General features: G+C 49.2%; 2 protein-coding genes across 3 annotated transcripts in view; one reads left to right on the top strand and one right to left on the bottom strand.

The window, feature by feature from the left end:
* ECM2 (extracellular matrix protein 2) overlaps positions 1–21,442 on the bottom strand; it is an 88,157-nt gene extending 66,715 nt beyond the window's left edge. The window contains exon 1 of the mRNA XM_085899689.1: positions 21,405–21,442. Coding sequence (XP_085755815.1) covers positions 21,405–21,427 — 23 coding nt within the window. The 5' untranslated portion in view covers positions 21,428–21,442. The remainder of the gene's footprint in view (positions 1–21,404) is intronic.
* The window catches only part of LOC147019307 (protein BTG2-like), a 104,108-nt gene that overhangs the window by 78,032 nt on the left and 1,479 nt on the right, over positions 1–24,597 (top strand). The window contains exon 1 of one of the 2 annotated variants that reach the window (XM_085899697.1): positions 21,664–21,924. The exons of the other annotated variant lie outside the window; for it this stretch is intronic. Coding sequence (XP_085755823.1) covers positions 21,810–21,924 — 115 coding nt within the window. The 5' untranslated portion in view covers positions 21,664–21,809. Of the gene's footprint in view, positions 1–21,663; positions 21,925–24,597 lie in introns of those variants that run through there. 2 annotated transcript variants of the gene reach the window in all.

The following is a 24,597-nucleotide window of genomic DNA, read 5'->3' as shown; positions in this document are numbered from 1 at the left end:
CAGGCACTTAACAGTTTCCTACTTGCTAGACGGGCCCACGTAGACACGTTCGCACACACACACCCAAGAAAAGGTGGCTGATGCCTTTAATAAGGACTTCAGCTCGGAGGGACAGATGAGCTGAAACCAAGAACCTATCGCGAACCTCTCTACCTCGTGTGGTCTTCAAGCTGTTCAGACCCGGACTCCAGCAAGAGCGAACTGGATCCAATCGCATGAGCCGCGATCCTTCCCGAGCTCCAGCGAATCCCCTCGCGCTTCTGAACACGTGCTGGTGAGACGAGGCGCCGATCCTTCCCGTCGATGCGTCGCTTCCTTGAAGAACCACCTCCAAGATGAGGCCAATGAGTCGCACCAAGCCGGGAACCAAGCAGAGAACAAAGAGCTCCACAAACCAAGAAGAGCTCCACGAACCAAGAAGAGCCAGCCAAACCAGGCCACGAAGCAGAGCAACAGGCTCGAACCAGCTCGAGCACCCTTGAACCAGGCCGACACTCCTCGACAACCTGACCAGCTCCTCCGATGAACAAACAGCCAACAAGCTCGAGCCGAGCAACCAGCTGAACTCTCTTCCGTCTCACGAACAAGAACCTCTCTTCGATGAACCAAGCAAAAGCCAGAAGCAACTCTTCCGATCAAAGCAAGTATCCCAACCCTAACCTGAGCCAAGCAGAAGCAAGAAGCCTTTACAAAAAGCCTTCTCACAAGCAGAGGTTCTCTTCCTTATTCTTCTCCGCCTCTCCCCCGCTCCCGGCGTGACTCATTCCCCGTGTCCGCACAACCGCGGCTGGGAGGGAGTTGTTTACGTCCTGAATCACGGGACGGGAGGGCTCTTCTTCCTCATCCCAAAAGAGTGGGAGGGTCGGCCTCCTTTGTGTTGTGATTGCTCCCTAACTATTACATTGAATCACAGCGCATTTAATCGATTTCTGGCCATTAAACAATGGAAGGTGAGCTATCTCTGGAACATGCACTTATCGACATGACTGAACTAAAGGAACCTGAATGATGAGTGCGATTGATTTCCAAATTCGTAACAATATGTACATCAGCTTAGTTATATGACTCCTTATTTCGTTAAATTATATCAGATAATATTTTGATGAAATACTTTAATTAGTCCATGAGAGGAGATCATGGAAAATTGCATCATATAATGCATGAAATCGGTCCAAGCTCCTAATTTGAAAGCTTTAGCACTTACAAAAGTGACGTACACCGATTTGTAGCCGTCATGAACAGGCATTCGATAATATGAGTGAGGAAAGTGGAAAAAAAAGTTATCGTTACAAATCGTTGTGGCCTGTTCCAAGTCGAGGCACAGATGAGCAGGCCAAAAAAGCATGGTGGCTTCTGAACAAAGCGAAGTTACCTCGGATATGCCTTGTGACCCCATAGAAAGAGGTGACCGAGGATGCGCCTGATCAAGGATATTATTAAATAAGGCCGTTAATTGTCTTCAAAAGGGGTGTTTTAACTAATCCAAACAAACAATTTTCATTCTTGCACTTCCGTGGAGTTTTCTTCATATGCATGCAAAGTTTCAGGCTGCTAGGTTTTATAGTTTTGCAGTTATGGAGGAGACGCACTGACTGACACACACACTGATACACGGACGCACGCATGCACACAGACATTTATTAGTGTGTATATATATATATATATATATATATATATATATATATTGTTGTGGTTACCAGATTCGCAAACCACCATTCAGGTCCCTTAGGTGAGGTATCTCGGTAAGTGCATGTGTAGTTAGGCCCAAACCCGTTGTCTAGTGGGAATACATGTCATTTATACGTGCTGCGACTCTTCAGGATAGTCGTTTTTCTTTCACTATCTTTATTTTGGACCATCCGCCATGATTACCATCACAACCACAACAACAACCACCAACCACAACGCCGCTTCACCACAACCGCCATGACCTTTACCGTCACAACTCGCCACCATCGCATCACCGTCATCTCGCGCCACTCATGGGCACCGATGCTGGACTCGTGTAGGGCGCACGTTGAACAGCGTGTACAAAATCACGGATTTTCTGCATCAAAAACGACACACGCCCACTTTTTTGCCGTCCAATCGGTGAGCGAGGGGCGATTTGGCCCCGCCTCCAGAACGATCGATATATGCAAATTTATGGATCAAAAAGCCTTCACGCCCACTTTTTCTCGGGCCAATGGGGAGCGAGGTGAAAGGTCAAAGGGAGGGGGTCAAAGGCGAAGTTACGGGGGGAGTCCAAAGAAGAGTTCAGAGAGGTCGGTCGGAGAGTCAAGAAGAGGAGAGTCGGAAGCAGAGGGTCAAGACTTCGCGGGCGGTGGAGCTGCTCGTCGTGTGCGTTGGAGTCGGAACGGAGGGGACGGAGCTGTGGAAAGGCGGCGACACCAGACGAGGGGGTGCTCGCGTCGTGCAGGAAGCTGCACCCGAGGGAGGCCGACAGCGCGACCTGGCCGAGGTGGAGACGCTCGTCGCACATAATAAAGATCCTCTATACCCCGAGCATCAGCAACCCCCTCCTGTTTCCCCCGCGCTGAGATAGTGCGACCAAGGGGGCCCCTTTCCCACCCCCCTGCCAGGCACTGTCCACGAGGCCCGCGGGTTGCGGGGCCATCGCCGCTCCGCGTCTCATCACCAGACGGGTAGGCCCGACCCGGTCTCGGCCTCAGGCCTACCCCATTCTTGAGGGTATTTCTTTTCCTTGATTTTGGGTATGTGTTGTCGGCGCCGTCTGTGAAGTAGAATTGTATAAGTGTTGCCGTGTGCTCGGTAGTCGGTATTAGCTCTGCACTGTGTTTTCACTTTTATGTTTGCTTTTTGTGTAAATGGAATTGTGTTTTCTTTTTTGTGTGCATTTGGTGGAATTGTATTTGTGTGCTTCCCGTGTGCCGCGAATAAATGTGCTTTATTGTTGAACTGTTCTCCCGCTTCGCTTCGTCTTTTCCTCCATTGAATCCCCATCTTGCTTCACGTAAAGGGTTGGTAGTGGGCTGAATACGCCCGATAATTAATCGAACCGTCGAGGTCGACGATAACACCGCTCGGTTATTCTGATAGTCGGAACGGGTCGCTTAAGTGGCCCGTGTCCGAAGTCGACCTGCGGCGAGGTGCGATCGCCCGGTCTACCCTCCGCGTGGGTACTTAGGTAGTTCGAATTTGGCGAGCAACCCTATCCCACGCGGGGGCTGATTGGCTCGATCGCGGTGAGACCGAAAGGTCCACCCGTGACTGGTTCCCGGCGTTAGTCCGAGAGGGTCACGACTGGATTGTCCGTCCGGTGGGCGACGTGCCGCGATTCGAGTTACGTGGCCGTCGCACGCCGGCGGGCGCGAAGACCGCAACACTGGTGTCAGGTCGTGCGATACAAATTCATCGCCCTCCTCGCGGCACTGGTATTGGAGAGCGGGACAACAGGCTCTCCTGTCTCCAGCGAAATTCACGGGAATCGGTCCAGGGGTGAGAGAAGCGACCCCCGATTCCCTCCAAATTACGAGCGAGCAAATTAACCCTTCACGAGAAGCAAGATGGCGTCTCAAGGCGAGCGGGAGCCGGGGGTATTAGAAATGTATATGTGTAATAGTGTAGAGTCCATGGTCCAGGATGGAATCCCCGAGCAGGAAATGTTGATTGTGCAGGAACACGGACTCGCCCAACTGAACCCAGGGCCCGAGGTGGGTGCGGCAGCCGCCGCGGTGTATGACACCTCCCCCCCCCTCTCCACCAAGACCCTTCCCCAACCCTTGCCGAAACGGCTCAGCTGAGTGCATCCAACATGGCCCAGCTATGCGCCATGCTGGCGGCAATGAACAAACAAATGAATGAAGTGAAAACAGCGATGGATACAAATACAAATGAAATGAAAAACGAAATGAACAAGCAAATGAATGAAGTGAAAACGACGATGGATGCGAATACACAGCAAATGAGGGAAGAAATGAAAGAGCTGCGGGGTGAGACGCAGAACATGGGCCGATGCCTGCAGGCGGGCATGAAGGCCGTGACCAGGGAGCTGGGAATGGCGACTCCACGTGTGGGAGCAAACGAGCTGGGTGGGGGTGCAACGGCTGACAGGCCCGCGGTGGAGGCGGGTGAAAAAATAATTCGTGGAACGTGTTGGGCGAGGGTCGTGACGATGACCGAAAGGGAAAAATTAAATGGGGAGACCAAAACGTGTGAGACGAGACACGAGGTGACGACAACAGAAATAATAGTTGAGACAAGGGAGGTAAAGGGTGAAGAGTTGGCAGAGACACGGGAGATGGGAACGATAGAGGGAAGACTACACGATGAAGATGGGGTAAGTGACGCACACACACACACGGAGGTAGTGGAGGATAATGGGGTTGAGCTCGCGGAGCGTGTTGGGACCCGGTGCGAGCACCTGGATGGCCTCCTCCAGGAACGAGGGGAGGGAGTATGCCCCCTTGAGGCGAGTCACGACCAGGTGAGTTCGGTCGTGCTTTGCGAGGTTGAGAGGACGGGTGCTGTGGACAGGTGCACGGAGAGCTTGGGGGGTATAGAGGCCCCGGAGACCCTTGTGGGGACACGAATCCCCAGTGTGGTTGTCCCTGTGTGGGTGGTGCAAGGTGTGAGTGCGTCCCCGTGTGTGGAAGCGACCCCGTGTGTGAGTGGTGTGGTGGCGATGGTGCCAGAGTGCGTGCTTCCCAGCACGCCGGGTGTGGATGGGGCACCGTGTGTGAGTGAGGCCGTGTGTGTGAGTGAAACGGCCAGTATGAGTGAGGCACCACGTGTGAGTGGTGTGGTGGCGATGGTGCCGGAGTACGTGCTTCCCAGCACGCCGTGTGTGGATGAGGCACGGAGTGTGAGTGAGGCACCGCGGGTTAGTGCCCCCGCGTGTGTGGGTGAGGCACCGTGTGTGGAAGAGACCGCGTGTGTGAGTGTCGCCGTGTGTATGAGTGAGGAACCGCGGTTGAGTGCCCCCGCGTGTGTGGATGAGGGACGGAGTGCGAGTGAGGCACCGCGGGTGAGTGCCCCCGCACGCGTGAGTGAACGGCCGTGTGCAAGGTCGCTGTGTGCCAGGGAGACCGTGTGTGTGAGAGAGCGGTATGAGAGGGAGATGTCGGTTGGCATGCGGGAGCACGCAGCCGCATCTCCCGGTGTGAATGTGATGGAGTGGACTGTGTGCGTCGTAACACGCAGGTATGCGTGTGTGGAATGGAGACGGAGACGGCGACATGGGAGAAACGAAAGCCGAGTAGCGGCTGTGGTTGTTTCGAGGACCGTGCCGGGTTCACCCAGCAGTGAGCACGCGGTTCGTGCTGTGCAACGCACGAGACCACCACGTGCTCGCTTGCGAGAGTGAAGCCCCGGTCCGGAAACGCACGCGGTGGATTTGCCGATCCCGCGGACGGACAAAGTTTAGGCAGGTAAATGGATTTGGACCGGACGGGTTCTCCACGCGATCGTGTGTGTTAAGCTCCAACGGGCAAAGCACATGTGTTCGCGTGGGGAACCCCTCGAGACGTGGGGCTTGTTTTTTTTATGCGCACGGTGACGTCATGGCTGCACGTGGGGTTGGAATCCGGCAGGAGGGGTATCCCTGCCGGATGGTCCCGTCCAAGGAGGGACGAGGAACACGTGCAGCTGCATGACGTCACGGGCAGGTGCAAAGTGCGCGAGCTCTGAGTTGCCGCGCAGGTGCTGCGCATGGGAAAAAAAAAAAGCCTCACTTTCGGGTGCACAGGATTCCTGGGAAAGGGGTGGAAGACCCCCTTACCCTGGGCACAGGATGGAAACTAGTTAGGGGGAAGGGTTAGCATAGCTAGACCGACTTCATGGGGCAGGGGTAAGTCCTCATGGAGTCCGTGGAATGGATTAGGTAGAGGGATTTTAGCCAGATTTAGGTTGGGGAATTGATTAATGGGATTATTTGGAGACAGTGACAGACAGTGAATGTGTAGTGGGGACGTAGCTTAGCTACGTAGTGTTAAAAGGAACGTGCTATAGTTTAAGGGACGACGTGGGAGCACGAGTTAGTTAGGGGGTGCAGATAGAAGGATGGCAGAGTTCAGTGGTGTGTGTGTTGAAGAGTTGGTGAGTGAAGTGGAAGCATGTGCTTGGTGAGTGAGTGAGGCCAGCGGGTCTGTGTGTGTGGAGTGAATGGGGAATGCATGGTGCGATGAGTGATTGGGGGGAGGAGTGACTCCCGCCCAAGGGACCCCGGGGTCAGAGTAAAGTGAGTTAGCTGGGTTAGTCAAATTGAAAAATGGAGGTCGTTTTGCTGTTGGTGGGAAAGTAGGCTCGAGACCCATTTGGAGGGGTGCAGGAGCCCTGTTGACGGGCTTGGGAGCGTGGCTGCGAAAGGTGAGTATCGCTGAGTGGGTACCCCGGGCACCAGGCTAGTCGGCCGCGGTAGGCCATGGGCCCATGGGGGCCGGGATAGAGTAGTGGGCACGGGTGCGCCTGCTTGGTGCGGGGGCCCGGGGCGCCATTAGCCGCGTGGGCAGTGTAGTGGGCACGGGTGACCCTCGGAAAGGGGCCCGGGAGGCCGGCCTGCCACGTGTGCGTTTCAGGGGAGGTGCCATGGGGGGCACTCCCCGGTGTTAGGGAGCTGGTAGGCTCGGAGGCAGTGTAGTGCCCGGGGGTGCCATAGCGGGAGAATCGGCAGAGGGTCGTGCCTGCCAAAGGGAGCCACGTGTCCCAGCCAGGAGACCGTGTGAGGGCACGGAGAGAAAATTGGGGGGCGAGGCCCGAAATTGTGAGGACACCAACACAGGCGACGGGAATCTGGGTTTATAGAACCAATAGTTTAAGCGAGAGGCGCTTGTTGAAAGCCCCGGGGTAGTTTAACAGTTAAATGGATAGGGTAGATTAGGAGATGTACCCCTCCGCACCATCCATCCCCTCGCTGTCGTTGTGGGCCGCTGGACCCACTTGGTGTTAAGATCGCCGAACTCTGGGGAGGCCATTCTGAGGCTTCGTTGGGCCTCGACACAGGTCGTTAGCTCTCCCTTATTCCCCTCCGGGAAGGGAACGTAGGGGTTGGGAGTAGGCTAGGTGACAGGATAGGTTAGCCGAACAAGGACGATAAAGGGGGTTAGGGGACGATTTATAGTGGGGGAGTAAAAATAAAAACAACAAAAAAATAAGTTGGGGCTAAATTGGGGTTTGACAAATTAAGGGAGTGGGTATGTACAGTGACAGTGACAGGCAAAGGCGATAGGTTGGGAGGGAGACAGGTAGGTAGGTCCGAGCCCGCCTTCCAAGTGGCCAGCACCACCGCACTCCCTCCACCAACCTCCACTGAACGGCAAAGGCTGGCCAACTTCATCGGCTGGCCGTGTTTTGCTTCAAGGCGGAGGCCGGCCAACTTCATCGGCAGCTGTTATTTTGCTGCAAGGTCTGTGCCGGCTGGATCGTCTGCAGCTGCTGTGCTGCAAGGCCTGTGCCGGCCCACTTCATCTGCCGGCTGGCTGTTTTTTCTTCAAGGCCTGTGCCGGCCAGTTCATCTGCCGGCTGTGTTTGCCTGCAGCGGCCTTCTTCTGCGGGCTGTGTTTGCCTGCTCACCTTTGCCATGCCATGCCCACTGCCCAGGTTCACCAGCCCCGTTCAATTTTGCTTTGCCCCCCCCTGTTCATTTCCATGTGCGCCACGATCAGAAAGCAACAGTTTGCAAGCTGCAAGAACTGCCCTGTTGGCAGCTACAACACGGGCCTGCAGTGGCGGCCCGTGCACCGTGTTTGTGTCCATGCATCCATTCGTTGTGTTCATTGCGTGTGCCACTTGAGCTGGCACGGAGACTGCGTTTGTGCAGCCCATGCACCGTTGTGGTTCACTGCGTTCAGTTCAAAAGGGAAGGCCTTGGACTGCGTGTGAGCAGCCAGCCACGTTCCCTGTCACCTGCATTGTTGAGCCAGACTGCATGTGGGCAGCCTGGCTCCCTGCTAACTGCTTTCTTTTGCAGAGTTCAATGATCCTGGGCCATGGTTTAGTGTAAGATTTGTAAGTTAAGGTAAGATGTACTGTACATATGAGTGCGCCCCCGGCATGTCTGTCTAGCGCCGGCAATTTTATTTAAGTCGTCCGTGTGAGTGAGTTTGTTTAGATAGTTACGCAGCCCTTAGGTTATTTATTTTGGGGACACGAATACCATGAATGTCGCACTCAGGGATCCGTAGGTAAAGTGTACTAGGGGAAAACTACACATGATGGCACACGAAAATTTGACGACTCGGGACGAGTCTGTAAAAAGGGAAGGGGGTAGTGTTGTGGTTACCAGGATCAGAAAGCAACAGTTTGCAAGCTGCAAGAACTGCCCTGTTGGCAGCTACAACACGGGCCTGCAGTGGCGGCCCGTGCACCGTGTTTGTGTCCATGCATCCATTCGTTGTGTTCATTGCGTGTGCCACTTGAGCTGGCACGGAGACTGCGTTTGTGCAGCCCATGCACCGTTGTGGTTCACTGCGTTCAGTTCAAAAGGGAAGGCCTTGGACTGCGTGTGAGCAGCCAGCCACGTTCCCTGTCACCTGCATTGTTGAGCCAGAGACTGCATGTGGGCAGCCTGGCTCCCTGCTAACTGCTTTCTTTTGCAGAGTTCAATGATCCTGGGCCATGGTTTAGTGTAAGATTTGTAAGTTAAGGTAAGATGTACTGTACATATGAGTGCGCCCCCGGCATGTTTGTCTTAGCGCCGGCAATTTTATTTAAGTCGTCCGTGTGAGTGAGTTTGTTTAGATAGTTACGCAGCCCTTAGGTTATTTATTTTGGGGACACGAATACCATGAATGTCGCACTCAGGGATCCGTAGGTAAAGTGTACTAGGGGAAAACTACACATGATGGCACACGAAAATTTGACGACTCGGGACGAGTCTGTAAAAAGGGAAGGGGGTAGTGTTGTGGTTACCAGATTCGCAAACCACCATTCAGGTCCCTTAGGTGAGGTATCTCGGTAAGTGCATGTGTAGTTAGGCCCAAACCCGTTGTCTAGTGGGAATACATGTCATTTATACGTGCTGCGACTCTTCAGGATAGTCGTTTTTCTTTCACTATCTTTATTTTGGACCATCCGCCATGATTACCATCACAACCACAACAACAACCACCAACCACAACGCCGCTTCACCACAACCGCCATGACCTTTACCGTCACAACTCGCCACCATCGCATCACCGTCATCTCGCGCCACTCATGGGCACCGATGCTGGACTCGTGTAGGGCGCACGTTGAACAGCGTGTACAAAATCACGGATTTTCTGCTTCAAAAACGGATCAAAAACGACACACGCCCACTTTTTTGCCGTCCAATCGGTGAGCGAGGGGCGATTTGGCCCCGCCTCCAGAACGATCGATATATGCAAATTTATGGATCAAAAAGCCTTCACGCCCACTTTTTCTCGGGCCAATGGGGAGCGAGGTGAAAGGTCAAAGGGAGGGGGTCAAAGGCGAAGTTACGGGGGGAGTCCAAAGAAGAGTTCAGAGAGGTCGGTCGGAGAGTCAAGAAGAGGAGAGTCGGAAGCAGAGGGTCAAGACTTCGCGGGCGGTGGAGCTGCTCGTCGTGTGCGTTGGAGTCGGAACGGAGGGGACGGAGCTGTGGAAAGGCGGCGACACCAGACGAGGGGGTGCTCGCGTCGTGCAGGAAGCTGCACCCGAGGGAGGCCGACAGCGCGACCTGGCCGAGGTGGAGACGCTCGTCGCACATAATAAAGATCCTCTATACCCCGAGCATCAGCAACCCCCTCCTGTTTCCCCCGCGCTGAGATAGTGCGACCAAGGGGGCCCCTTTCCCACCCCCCTGCCAGGCACTGTCCACGAGGCCCGCGGGTTGCGGGGCCATCGCCGCTCCGCGTCTCATCACCAGACGGGTAGGCCCGACCCGGTCTCGGCCTCAGGCCTACCCCATTCTTGAGGGTATTTCTTTTCCTTGGTTTTGGGTATGTGTTGTCGGCGCCGTCTGTGAAGTAGAATTGTATAAGTGTTGCCGTGTGCTCGGTAGTCGGTATTAGCTCTGCACTGTGTTTTCACTTTTATGTTTGCTTTTTGTGTAAATGGAATTGTGTTTTCTTTTTGTGTGCATTTGGTGGAATTGTATTTGTGTGCTTCCCGTGTGCCGAGAATAAATGTGCTTTATTGTTGAACTGTTCTCCCGCTTCGCTTCGTCTTTTCCTCCATTGAATCCCCATCTTGCTTCACGTAAAGGGTTGGTAGTGGGCTGAATACGCCCGATAATTAATCGAACCGTCGAGGTCGACGATAACACCGCTCGGTTATTCTGATAGTCGGAACGGGTCGCTTAAGTGGCCCGTGTCCGAAGTCGACCTGCGGCGAGGTGCGATCGCCCGGTCTACCCTCCGCGTGGGTACTTAGGTAGTTCGAATTTGGCGAGCAACCCTATCCCACGCGGGGGCTGATTGGCTCGATCGCGGTGAGACCGAAAGGTCCACCCGTGACTGGTTCCCGGCGTTAGTCCGAGAGGGTCACGACTGGATTGTCCGTCCGGTGGGCGACGTGCCGCGATTCGAGTTACGTGGCCGTCGCACGCCGGCGGGCGCGAAGACCGCAACAATATATATATATATATATGAGGTGTGTTCAAAAAGTATCCAACCTTAATTTTTTGTGTGTAAACAAATGAAGCTAGGGAGGCGCGGTTTGGTGCATGTATGGAGGCGATCCTAATCCGTATGCGTGAATATTTTCCCACCTACAGAAGTTGTCAGTCGCCGACAGACCGCCGATGAGTGAGGAAGTGTAAGTGAGCGCCGTCAGATTTTCGTTTTTGACAAAATGACGAATCACTGTGGTCTCATCGCCAGCGATCACTGTGTTGAAGAAGTTGGGATCGCTGTTCACAGTCTCCAGCATGTCCTGTGCGATCTCCAAACGGAGTTGCTTCTGCTTGATCGTTTGCAGCTTTGGCACGAACTTCGCTGAGATTCTCCTGAAGCCCAAATCCTCAGTCACAATGGAATGAACGGATCCAATGCTGACGCCCGCCTCGTCTGCAAGTTCTCTGATCGTGATTCGACGATCCTGCATCAGCAGGGTCCTCACTTGGTCAATGACGATCTCATTTCGGGATGTTGAGGGCCTACCAGAACGTGCTTCACTTTCCACTGATGTGCGACCATCTTTGAAGCGGTTGTACCACTCTTTTATCTGTGTGGTGCCCATTGCTTCATTCCCGAAGGCCTGTTGAATCTTGCGGATCGTTTCCACTTGGGAATCACCAAGCTTTACACAAAATTTGATGCAGTAGCATTGTTCAAGTTTTTCCGTCATTTTGTCAAAAACGAAAATCCGACGGCGCTCACTTACACTTCCTCACTCATCGGTTGTCTGTCGGCGACTGACAGCTTCTGCACGTGGGAAAATATTCATGCATACGGATTAGGATCGCCTACAAACGTGCACCAAACCACGTCTCCCTAGCTTCATTTGTTTACGCATGGAAAAATAAGGTTGGATACTTTTTCAACACACCTCGTAAATATATATATATATATATATATATATATATATATATATATATATTATATATATGTGTTTCAAAGAAACCTTAAATCTCATTAACACAAATACACAGACACACCAAAGTGTAAATGGGGATTCAGGCCTCAGAGTCACACGACAGGAGTGAAGTTTAGCAGTCTTTCTGAGCAAGATAATGAAAGATAGCATGGGAGAGAACAAAAATCGATTCTCACAGTTCCAGAGAACTGAATGGGAGTAACGGTTTAACCCCCAGCCACAAATTTGTCACCAGCTGCAAGGCTGTGCATTCAGGTTGAGCAAACAGGATGCTGTTGAACCAAGGTGTGAACCCCAGCAGCTTCATCCACCAACCTCACACAGCGAATTGATTCGCACCTTCTGGTTTTCAAGCCATCTCCTGTCTCTCAGACCATGTCTATGGCTCTTCACCACCATCTCCCAGGTCCTTAACATGTTGCTGGGCTCCCTCCACACTTTCTCTGAATCCCTGTCCCCTTTTTATTACATATTTCACCAGAACTGTTCTGGGGTGGTGCGTAATTTGCGACATCCAATGGGACAGCACCATAATTGCTGCCCTCGCATACACAAGCTGGGATCCCATCCAAACTCCATCCATGCTGTTCTGGGTCGATGGCAAATCCAATGTGGCCACCGAAAAGGCATTCTTTTGACAAATTTGATATTTTCATGATTATGATGAGATGAACATCACTTTTGGAAGTTGTTCTGGTCTTTCTACTAAGCCTCACCTGTATAACAAACATTGTGCTGAGGTGTATCTATTGGCCACCAGGTGGCTCTGTGATTTGACCATGTGGGTGATGAACATCATTGAACATCAGGTTTGAAAAACATTGATTGAAGCTCCATTTCCCTCTAAATATTTTTGTATCAAGCCCAATTGTATCATGTTGTTGCTGCAAGCAAATAGACAGATTTTAAATAAATGAATCTTGTTTTATTTGTTTTCATTATCGGTAACAATGGAGCCGCTGTTGATATTGAAAAGGCCAAGTGTGGTGGATTTGGACGCCTGGATTTTCTGTCAGGAGGGAAATAAACAAAGACAGCCTTCAAGATGGGGGTGAAAAGGGTTTAATCTCATCAGATACCACATAAAATAAAATAAAAATACAAAAATAAAAACAATTTTTAAAAATGAAATTAAAAAAAAAACAATTTGAACGAGAAGGGCACTCGGTGGAGCGCACACATCCACCACGTTATGCCTGATCCACGAGAACATATCGGGCCCGTTACAGTTTTGAAATATCATGCTACATGTCGTTTTTGGCCCCATCTCTCAATGGTGAAGAATCACTTGAAAAATTAAATAATTCTCGTGTCCAGATCCGGATTCGGATCTTCACTAAAATCGATTCAATTCCTCATTGTCACACAAATTGATCGTTTTGAAGCATCACAGGCTCATCGTGAAAACACAGCAACATCCTGTGCATCGACACCACATTCAGCTGCAGTATGTAGTAGCACACAGTTGCCAGACTATTGTGGTGCCTCATCATTGTGCTGATACATATATATTCCTGTGCTAGGGTTGGTACTTCAATGGAAGATTTGCCCAGTGTACATCCAGTGGTGACTTGAACTGGTTGACCGTTTTTGAGTTGACTGCTCTTTCAGGTCGTAAGTTCAAGTCCTTGATGTTTCTGACTGAGAATGCATTCTGCCTTTGTCTGGTTCCAGTGTTCAGGTCAGGCCAGGTATGGGAGCATGCACCGGAGCAGTGCGTCGCTGTGTCCACGTTCTGCCAGTACTCCAGGGGCCTCCAGATGGTCATTCCCCAGGCAGATGCCTAGCCCATCCCCATCTCCTTGAGATGCCGATCAACCTGCTGCTACCATGAGGCACGTGGTCGGTCCATTGGCTTCCTCCACTCACGAGGAACCCTCGCTGAGAGAAACTGGTGAGCAGGATCAGCATCAGGAAAATGAGCCGCATGTCCATACAGCTGCAGCTGATGCTCATGGATTCACAGACGATGCTGAAAAGTGTGGGGGCCAGTACACACCCCTGACGAACTCCAGTAACAACTGCAAATAAGTCAGAGATGGTACCACCACATCTCACAGCACTCTCAGTACCAGAGTATAGTTCAGACATAAGATTGATCAGTTTTGGTGGCACCCCACGAAGACCAAGAAGCCTCCAAAGGGCATCCCGATTCACTGAATCAAATGCTTTACAGAGATCAACATCGGCTGTAAGCAGCCACTGCTGAAACTCTCTTCTGCGTTTGGTGAGGACCCGAAGGACAAGGATACGGTTAATTGTTGACCTCTTTGGTGTAAAGCCTGACTGGTCTGGACGCTGATGCTCAAGCAGATGGTAGCGAACCCTATCAATAATTATCCGAGCAAAGACCTTGCCCGGAACTGAGAGCAGCGTCACCCCTCGGTAGTTGTTGCAGTCCTGGCGATCACCCTTCTCTTTCCAGAAAGGGACAACAAGGCTCCTCTTACAATCAGTTGGGATGATGCCTGTGTTCCAGGCAGAGCACAAAACTGCATGCAACGATACGAGTGCAGCATTTCCACCAGCATTGAGAAGTTCAGCAAGGATGCCACAGATCCCTGGAGCTTTATTCCATTTCAACCGGTTCACCACAACCTGTGTTTTAATAAATGAAGATGGACCACAGTTGATTGGAGCGTCAGCAATAGGGATAGTAACACCCCTAACACCCAACTCGACAGCTTGTGAATGAGCCTGGTACAGCCAGCCACTCAAAGTAACCAGCCCAGCGGGCCTTCACTTCGGACTTCTCTGTCAAGAGCCCAACAACTTCCGCTCTAACTGCAATACACCGAGGGATGGGATTGGAGGAATGCAATGTGCGAATTCCCCTGTAAGCAGGATGACAATCACTTGACCAGAGGTGATGCTCTACCCTCTCACAGATTCCTCACACAGAGGCCTCCTTGTCCACCCTTGGCGTATCTACAGTTTTACGCCTCAGCTCCTAGAACAGCTCAGCTCTACCAATTAAGTCTGGCCCTGCGACTCTGGTCAATGGTATCCAGTGTCCCTTGAGAGACAAAATTCTTCTTCACCCTATGGTGAGTTCCAAGATATCTACCGGCAACATCAAGGACGGTTGTCTTGAAGGCACTCCACAACTCTTCAGGATTCCTGAAAGCACCAAACCCCCCAAATCTCCACTCAGCCTGTTTGCAAACTCCTCAGCTACCCTCTCATCCTTGAGCTTGCAAACATCCAGCCGAGGCTGGGATGGTGCCATTCTCCCAGATTTAAGCTGCATCTTCAGAGTTGCTGCAACAAGCCTTTGGTCGGTATTGAGGAACTGACCACTCCGGTAGACCCTGCAGTTCTGGATCATCCTCCAGTGACCATCAACGAGCACATGGTCAATCTCCTTTGCCACACTGTCAGCGTTGGAATAACAAGTCCAGCGATGAGCCTGTGGGTGCTGAAACCATGAACCAGCCACCCTAAGTCCATGACTTCTTGCAAAGTCAAGGAACTTAGTGCTATTCTGGTTCACAGTTCCAGACCCGTGGGGACCAACACATCTCATAACCATCCCTATCAGATCCAGTCGCTGCAGTGAAATCTCCCAGGACGAGAAGAGTATCTCGCCTGGGGCACTGATCAACCACAGACTTGAGCATGGCAGAGAATGCATCCTTCACGATGAGATCACTCGCCTCAGTCGGAGCATATACAGAGACCAGGGAAATGACACCCAAGGAGTAATGAATCCTTTGTCTCATAACACGCTCGTTGACCGGTGTTACCTCAAGTATCATTGGAGTCAGCTTGTTGGACACAGCTACAGCAACTCTTTGGGCATGGTAACGATAAAGCGACCAGTCCAATAGTAGGTGTAACCACCCGCCATGAACTCGCCACTATTGGTCTCCAAACCTCAGAGAGTGCTGCAATACCAATGTTCAAATGCTTGAGCTCAGGTAATAGCAGAGACGGGTGATCATCCTCTCTTCGAGATAGAACATTCCAGGCACCCACCCAAAGGGACCGCCTCAAGTTAACCCAAGGAGACTGCCGTCTGGTGGACGACACCTCAGCACCACTCGGCCACACACTACTGCAATCTGTCCCTAGAGGTTTACCCCGTGGTTTTCCTACTATCCTCAAGGAATGGGGGTCCCAGAGACTTTGCCCCAATCCCGTCATCATGTCCACCTGTGGAAGGCACCAGCATAGGAGGTACTCCCACGGAGTGGGTTGTCAGATTTCCTTGCATTTGTTGTTTTCGCAGAATGAAGTGTTTTATGGTGGCCAGAGTGCAAATCCTGCCACCAACCTCCTGATAAAAAGTAACCCAACTGCAGGAGGACGTCCGTAGACACAGTTGGGAACTAGAAATGGATGGCTGTTGGCTCACAAGGAGCTCCTCCGCCCTATGACAGGTTTTTTCTTTAATCTTGCTGGGTGTCCATATCTGTACACCCTCCTCACCAGAACACCTGGTGGGGGAGACTGTTTAGTCACCGACAACCCGACCATTAACCAGGTTAGTACAGGTTTTCATGGTACCTGTAGCAAGTCACAGATCTAATTTGGCTTGACCTGGCATATTAGTGTTCTTCAATGGTATTTCTTCATTACCTCTGCCACTGAAGGTGGATGGAGGTTATGTTTTCACCCATGTCTGTCTGTCTGTCTGTCTGTCTGTCTTGTTACTTGGAAAAAAATTTTTTTTGACAAGTATGGTGATCACTTCCATTTGTCTGTTCCATCCATCCATTGGGACCATACTCTGTGCAGAGCATTGATGCTGCCTAAGCAGTCTCCTTGGCTATTGGCCACAATCCTGGAAAGGTCATCACTCTGACACAGGATACCAACAAACTGGCACTCATTTTGCCAACCTCAGAAGGATGACAGGCAGAGTCAACCCCAGCTAGTATTAATTCAACAGCCAAGTGGGATTTGATCTCAGGATCCGAAGATCCCAATCCCACCACCCTAACCATTAAGCCAACACCAGGCATTTGTCTGTTGGCTAACCTTTAATCGCCTACAGGTCACAATTTTAAACCGTTATTCATGAAACTTCAGTAAATGGTGTCGTTGGTGGTCTGACAGAATCCTCTTTACTTTTGAGGTCAAAAGATCATCATAGGCCAAAGGTCAGCAACTTTTTCAAATTTATAAAATCCTCAATTTTCATCCGATTGACTTCAAATTTGAAGAGCATTTGTATATCATGTGACTGCATTCAACCACCTATTATTTTTGAGGTCAACACAGGCCAAAAGGTCAGCATAGGCCAAATTTATAAAATTGCCAATTTCCATCCATTGGATCCATACACTGGACAAAGGATCAGTACTGCCAAAGCAGTCTCCTGCACTATTGGGCATAATCCTGGAGAGGTCACCACTCTGATATGGGTTACTCAAATGGCTCAATCATCCCAGCAAGCTGGTACTCATTTTGCCAACCTCAGAAGGATGACAGGCTGCATCAACCCCCACCTGGTATTAATTCAACAGCCAAGCAGGATTTGTGAACTCAGGACCCTAGGATCCCAAGCCCACCACCAAACCATTAAGCCAACACCTGGCATAATTTCTATCTGATTGACTTGAAATTAGAAGAGGATTTGCATATCAGGTCACTGAATTCAGCCACCAATTATTTTTGAGATCAACATTGGCCAAAATGATATGTAGCATGATATCTCAAAAAGTTGTGGACGAAATTTGGTAGGCAGGTTGGGTATGTAACAAGGAATAATTGATTCGATTTTGGTGAAGATCCGAATCCAGATCCGGATCAGAGAATTTTTTAAAGTGATTCTTCACCATTAAGTGAAAGGGCTAAAACTATACAAAGCGTGATATCTCAAAAAGTTGTGGACAATTCGGCCTGGTCCGAATTTTGGTTCTGGTCCGAATCCAGATCTGGCCTATCAAAGGGATACAAAACGTAAACTAATCAGCCTGGCGGAGGTATGTGCTCGACCCTTCTATACCTGGTGTTGGCTTAATGGTTAGGGTGGTGGGCTTTGGATCCTTGGATCCTGAGTTAAAATCCTGCATGGCTGTTAATACCAGGTGGTGTTGACTCTGCCTGTCATCCTTCTGATGTTGACAAAATGAGTGCCGGCATGCTGATATATTGTGTCGGAGTGGCGACCCGTCCAGCGTTGTGCCCAACAGCCAAGGAGACTGCTTAGGCAGCAGCAACGCTCTGTACAGATTATGGTTCCAATTGATTGGATGGATGGAGTGCTCTTGTCGTTCTCAGTTTGTGACCTCCTGTTCTCACCCCTCATCCAACTCAAAGAATTTCATGGCCACTCGGTTAATAAACTTCTTGACAATTTTGAAGACCGAGATGAGTTTTGCCCTTTGTCTTCTACTGATAGTGTTGGTAATTTCAGGGCTATCAGTCTGTCTGAAGATTGAAGATCTGCAAATCAGGTATTAGTCCGGCAGCTCTTTGTTGTACTTTCTCCATCAGGTCCTCATCTTTCTTGTATGTGGTCGTATGGCAGCTTAGCTGCCGGGGTAGCTATCATTTCTTGAAGCGCAACTGTGTCGCTGATGCAGCACCCCTCTACCAGTACACACACTGGAACTGGTACTCATTTCGCCGACCTCGGAAGGATGACAGGCTGAGTCAACCCCCTGGTGTATTAATTCAGCGGCCGACGGGGCTTGAACTCAGGACCCTAGGATCCCAAGCCGCCACCCTAACCACTGATCCAACACCAGGCATGTTTCTTGTATGTAGGGTACCATTCAGAGTTGCAGTATTCTAGTGTAGGTAATATTCTAGTAATAGGCATCCACAATCATCCTTGACCATGTTGAGGAATGTTGGCCGAGGCCCTCACTTTTTCTTTTCTGCTCCATCGACAAGTTCGGAGACGAGGGGGGGGGGGGGTAGTGGTAACATTAAAATGAAAACCAAGACCAAGACCGAGATCGACCATCCGTCCATGTACTTTTGTGTAAGCGATAATTCAAAAACCGTTGGTTGAACATTTAGCTTTCATTTTGCAGACAGATATCTACTCTTCATGACATTATCTCAACTTGATTAGATCACGGCTTTGATTGGCTAAATAATGTTTCCACGCCAAGCACCTCGGTAATTTGGCTTGCGCACGACATCTGTGAGGCTCTTCTCGCCTTGTTTCTCCTTAAATATGTGCGTGTGTTTGTTCTTATTTCACCGGTCAAATCCATACTACGGACCGGTTAACAACCATTTATTATTCAAAGAAAGATGCGGAGAATGTCGGGATGGTTTGACGTGATAATTTATTGTGACCATCCCTCCCTCGTTTGCATACTTTTTGGTATACCATCCCAGGATCCTTTAACATTTTCGAGGATCAAGGTGAATTCGTCTTATTCGCATACTTAACAAGTGGTGCCAGGCACAACAAATCCCACCCATTTAAGGCATAAAGTTGTTTTGGGGATAAAATTTAAATTTGATACATCCTTAACCTGAATATCGATTATAAGGAATAGAATAAGGAATATTTTAGTCTTAGTTTTAAGTCAATTAAACCATTTTTGACGAAGTTATGACCATAAAATGATTTTGACCTTTCAAGGCCACGTAAGGTCAAAGGTCATGGTGTCAAATGAAAGCCAATAAAGGACTTGATATATGTCTTCCATAGTAAACACGCATATTCCTAACCTTTTGGTTCACGAAAAAATATTTTTACAAAAAAAACAAGTGACCACTATATTCGTTATTGTTGTGTCTGTCTGTCTGTCTGTCTGTCTGTCTGTCTGTCTGTCTGTCCCGAGCATTGCTCCGTGGGTTTTGATCCGATCCTGACAAAATTTTGGTGGGAGGTTTATATCATGATGTAGTTGTGTTTTCCTGAAAATGGGCGGGCTGCGCCCATTATGGGCGGAGCCACGCCCAAAAAACGTGTTTTTAGAGGGTAGCTGATTTCAATTTGCATCTTCTCCTCGGGGGTTTGTCGAATCTGGCATGGGTTTCAGTATTTGGTTAGCCCAATGGCACCTGCTCGATTTTTCATTTTCATCCCAAGGTCAAGGTCACAAGGTCACGAACTTAGAAAATTGCGATTTTGACATAAAAAAACCATCTTCTCCAAGGTGTTTGTCAAATCTGGCAGTGGTTTCGGTATTTGGTTAGCCCAATGGCACCTGCATAGCCCCACGGAGCTCGATTTTTCATTTTCATCGCAAGGTCAAGGTCAAGGTCACAAGGTCACGAACTTAGAAAATTTCGAATTTTGACATAAAAATCAGACGACCGCCCAAACTTTGAGAGCTTGGATGACAATATTTTATATGCATAATCTTGAGGTCATTCCCCACCTAAAGTCTTCAAACCATTTTTCTCTATCTCAAACACCTTGCCCGTGGCGCCCCCTTCAAGTTTGTTTTTACCCTGATTTCATCAAAGTATGGATAATCCGAGGAGTGCGAAATGCCATATGGCGTATATGACGTTATATTGTTCCTGGAATGTTCCAGAGGAAGTTTTGCACCAAAAGTCATAATCCTTGACCTTTGACCTTTAAAGGTTACAAAGGTCAAATTTTCAAAGTTGTGGGAATTGAACCGGGTTTTCGACCTTCTTCGACGAACTAACTCCAATAAGCTATAGCACGTATCCTGTTTCCTTATTTTAATGTCCACAACATTGTTTTGCGACCTTTAAAGGTTATGCAAAGGTCAAATTTTGAAAGTTGTTGAACGAAACCGGGCTTTCGAAATTTTGCAGCTAATAACCCGTCACTCGTACCACATCATGTTGATTATTTTTATAACTTGGTCAAACATTATCACATTGTCTCATCCTTGACTTCTGAAACAATCTACATCATCAAATACCGCTCGTGAACCATCGTAGTCTTCAGACTTGTTTTGATTTATAATGGAAAATTTGTAATTTTGACCGATGACCATGACCCCCAAAACTTTGGACCCTACCGATCTTGACAAATATGCATTTTTCACTATAGGAATGAGTAGGATTATAAGTGACAAATAGAATAAGGTTCACTATAAGCTTAGTTTGAAGTAAATCAGATCATTTTTGACGAAGTTATGAGCGAAAAACGATTTTGATCTTTTCATGACTTTGACCTTGACCTTTGATCCAATTGGAGCCAAAAGTTAATGGGGTCGTCCAAGGTTCATTGACCACCTGCGGATTAAATTTGATAGTGTTTGCTAAAGCCGTTTAGCCGTAAAGTTGCTAACAGACAGACAGACAAACAAGCCGGTAGGTGGACATGGGTAGTCGATCAAATCGAATTCAGTCGTTTTTCAGCCGTTACTAGCCAACAAAAGCGTCCATAGCAAAGGTTCTTTCTCACACATAACTAGGACGTACCATGAACCTACCATACCAGTTTCATGTATGTCTGACTCAGTCTCTGAGATATAACGAACTTCGTTTTTTTATTTTTTTCGACCAGGGTTCATTCAAAGTCTATCTTCTCCGACAGTTTTCATGGGAGCGGGCTGAATTTTTTTTGTCAAGGAGGCTGAATGTGTTGCCCACAAACGATCATAGTTTGATTTTTGAATTTCGATATTTTTTTATTTTTTTAGATTTTTTTTTTGAAAATTTCAAAAGCCCGTTGCTAGGCAAGCGAGGGGTCCATAGCAACGGTTCTCAAACGCACACAACTAGGTCATGGTGTGAACCTACCACCAGAGTTTCATCAAAATCGGCCGACGATTAACGGAGTACTGGCCTAAACAGACAAACAGACAGACAGACAGACATAACGACGGAAAACCTGACAATAAGGGTAGATAGATCGACTACCCAACAGACAAACCGGACGATTACAAAATCCCGCTCCCTCCCTACGGGGGGGGGGGCGGGATAATAAACAGATGGTCCCACATTTGCACCGGTAAAAATAGATCGTCTCGATCGAAGCCGGTACGCGGTTAAAACGAGCGTGTTTACACCTGCTTTGTGACGTCACGCTCATAGGGCGTTGTGACGTCACGCTCACGGGGCGTTGTGACGTATGCGTGGCAGCCAGCGGCATTGTTTTCGTTTCCTCCCACTTTCAGTCAGCTGTGCACGGCCGCGTTGCTCGCGCAGTCCGCTCCCTTCTTGTTCGACAGCCTCCTTGTCCAGTTCGTCAACCATTCACTGAAATAACGTCTCGAGCGTCGGTCGAAAGGTCGGCACTAGTTTCATTTCGGAAGTGTCATCCGTTCCTCGACCTTCCTTGTGATCCCGTCCCCATCGCTCGGTTACCACGAAGCTGCCGTTTGTCCAAACGTACACGTCGACCGTCCTTCGCGTCCCCACACACTCCTCACCGTCCGCCCCGCCGATGTGCGCAGTCCCCTCAGGGTTCCAACATGAAGGCGGAAATCCGCAGCGCCGTGGCCTTCCTCGGCCGCTTCCTCACCACCTCGGGATTCTGTCCACCAGAGCTCGCCACGTTCACCAAGACCATGGAGAAGCTCCTCACGGGTGTGTGCACTGTAGTGAGTGAATGTCGGCGGCGGACAACATGGGGGGTAACGAGGTGCGATGATGATTCCTTCTCTGTGACTCTGTGGGTCCTTTGGATCGGTTTGTGTGTGAAGTTTTGGCGCCTTGTGTGAGGCGTTCAGAAAGTTCTCCGAACGTGGCACGATAAATCGTGCGAGGCACGCGGAAAGGAAAAGTATAACGATGTCCGTTTATTAATTAATCATCGCGATAATAATGATTATAATAATAAATCTATATTAAATAGGGTCGTGTGTTGGGCCGTTGTGTCCGTTTTCGAGACCTTTTGTGTTGATGCTCATAAGTTTCCATGCAATGGCAATGGCAATGCGACGTGTCTGAGAGCTGTGAAGTGTTTGAAAGAAACAATATTCTGATTTAATTTAAATGAAGAAGAAGAAGAAGAAGAAGAAGAAGAAGAAGAAGAAGAAGAAGAAGAAGAAGAAGAAGAAGAAGAAGAAGAAGAAGAAGAAGGCTTCATGGGCTTCGAGGATCCAGGTCCTGGGTGTGAGTTTGCAGTGACTGATGAAGAAGAAGATTCTATGGATATGAAGGGTCCAGGTCCTGGATGTGAGTTTGCTGTGACTGATGAAGAAGAAGATTCCATGGATATGCAAAGTCCAGGTCCTGGGTGTGAGTTTGCGGTGACTGATGAAGAATAAGATTCCATGGATATGCAGGGTCCAGGCCCTGGGTGTGAGTTTGCAGTGACTGATGAAGAAGATTCCATGGATTTGAAGGGTCCAGGCCCGAGGTGTGAGTTTGCAGTGACTGATGAAGAAGAAGATTCTATGGATATGAAGGGTCCAGGTCCTGGATGTGAGTTTGCAGTGACTGATGAGGAAGAAGAAGATTCCATGAATATGCAGGGTTCAGGCCCTGGGTGTGAGTTTGCGGTGACTGATGAAGAATAAGATTCCATGGATATGCAGAGTCCAGGTCCTGGGTGTGAGTTTGCGGTGACTGATGAAGAATAAGATTCCATGGATATGCAGGGTCCAGGCCCTGGGTGTGAGTTTGCAGTGACTGATGAAGAAGATTCCATGGATTTGAAGGGTCCAGGCCCGAGGTGTGAGTTTGCAGTGACTGATGAAGAAGAAGATTCTATGGATATGAAGGGTCCAGGTCCTGGATGTGAGTTTGCAGTGACTGATGAGGAAGAAGAAGATTCCATGAATATGCAGGGTTCAGGCCCTGGGTGTGAGTTTGCAGTGACTGATGAAGAAGAAGATTCCATGGATATGAAGGGTCCAGGTCCTGGGTGTGAGTTTGCAGTGTTTATTTACATGTGTTTTCAGTGAGTTGTGCTTGTACGTTCTCTTCAAGTACATAATTGTTTTTTTTTTTGTTTGTTTTTTTTAACCATTAACATATGAATTGTATCATCAACTTTTAATATACCTTCATATTTTGTTCTCTAATTGTAAGTTGGGTCTGACAAAGACGTTGCACCTGAGGGATGAGGGCCTTTTGACGTTCACTTCCGATTGCCTCTGGATTGGGAGATTAATGGCCAAAAAGACAAACGTGTACTTGAACTTATCACTCGTGTTATGAATATTGTTGGGTTTTTTTTTTTTAATTGGGGTGAATGTGTTCAAGTGACGCTTGTGAGGATGTGATGATCGCTGGAAGCAGATTTGTTTTTGCTGTAATACCATTTGCTTCTTGAGGATGGCCTCGAGAAGCAAATTGAGGACGCACACTCATCTCTAAACTGTCTAACCTGGGTTTGAATCTCGACCCAGCTATAAACTAGAAGGGCACTCGGTCGAGCGCGTACCTCCGTCACACAATGCCTGATCCACGAGAACATATCGGCCCCAATACATTTTTGAGATATCGTGCTATATATCATTTATGGCCCTATCTCTCAATGGTGAAGAATCACTCAAAGAATTCTGGTGGTCGGATCCGGATCTAGATCTTCCAAAAAAAATCTCATCAGTTTATCCGTTTCACACACCGAACCCGTCCACAAAATTTCATCCAGATCCGTCTACAAGTTTTTGAGACATCCTGTACACAGACAAAGAGACAGAAAAGGGTGAAAACATAACTTCCTTCACCTTCGGTGGCGGAGGCAGGTTGAGACATGTATCTATCTGTGTGCCATCGCCCGGATGTATGTTTTGCCGGGGGACCCGTCTGCCAATACCGGGAGCGTTGCTGGATGTTAAAGGTCCCACAGTGTCTTTCGCGAAGTGTAGGTGAGTTACCGCCAGCAACCTCAACAAATTCCTGACATTTTCAGACGACCATCAGGCCTTGCCAGCTGGTTCCAGAAAGACTTTGTCCAGAATTGTTCCTCCAGCTGACCCCACATGATTTAATCCGTTAAGGAAGAAGAATAAGAAGATTTAATTCATGGATATCATCATCATTGTCTTATCGTTTTTACATAGTGTCGGTCAGGGTAGGAATTTGTAGTTTCTTCAGGGTGCCCACAGTGGCTTGCGTACTCTTCACAAAGGGCATCATGGGATCTTTAGCATACACCCGGTTTAACGTCCATGTGAGGCACAGTGCACAGACTGATGAATCGACCCACCTGCGAAACACCAGGATGGTAGTTTATAGCTAGTCTGACATTTGAACCCAGGCGAAACAGTTCAGAGGTGATGCTGCCAATCCTTCGTGGACATAGCCCTC

The sequence above is a fragment of the Eptatretus burgeri genome, chromosome 10 (assembly GCF_056783735.1).
Source record: "Eptatretus burgeri isolate ZD-2024b chromosome 10, Ebu_testis_v1, whole genome shotgun sequence".
NCBI lineage: Eukaryota > Metazoa > Chordata > Myxini > Myxiniformes > Myxinidae > Eptatretus > Eptatretus burgeri.
This window is presented reverse-complemented; position numbering and strand designations above follow the sequence as displayed.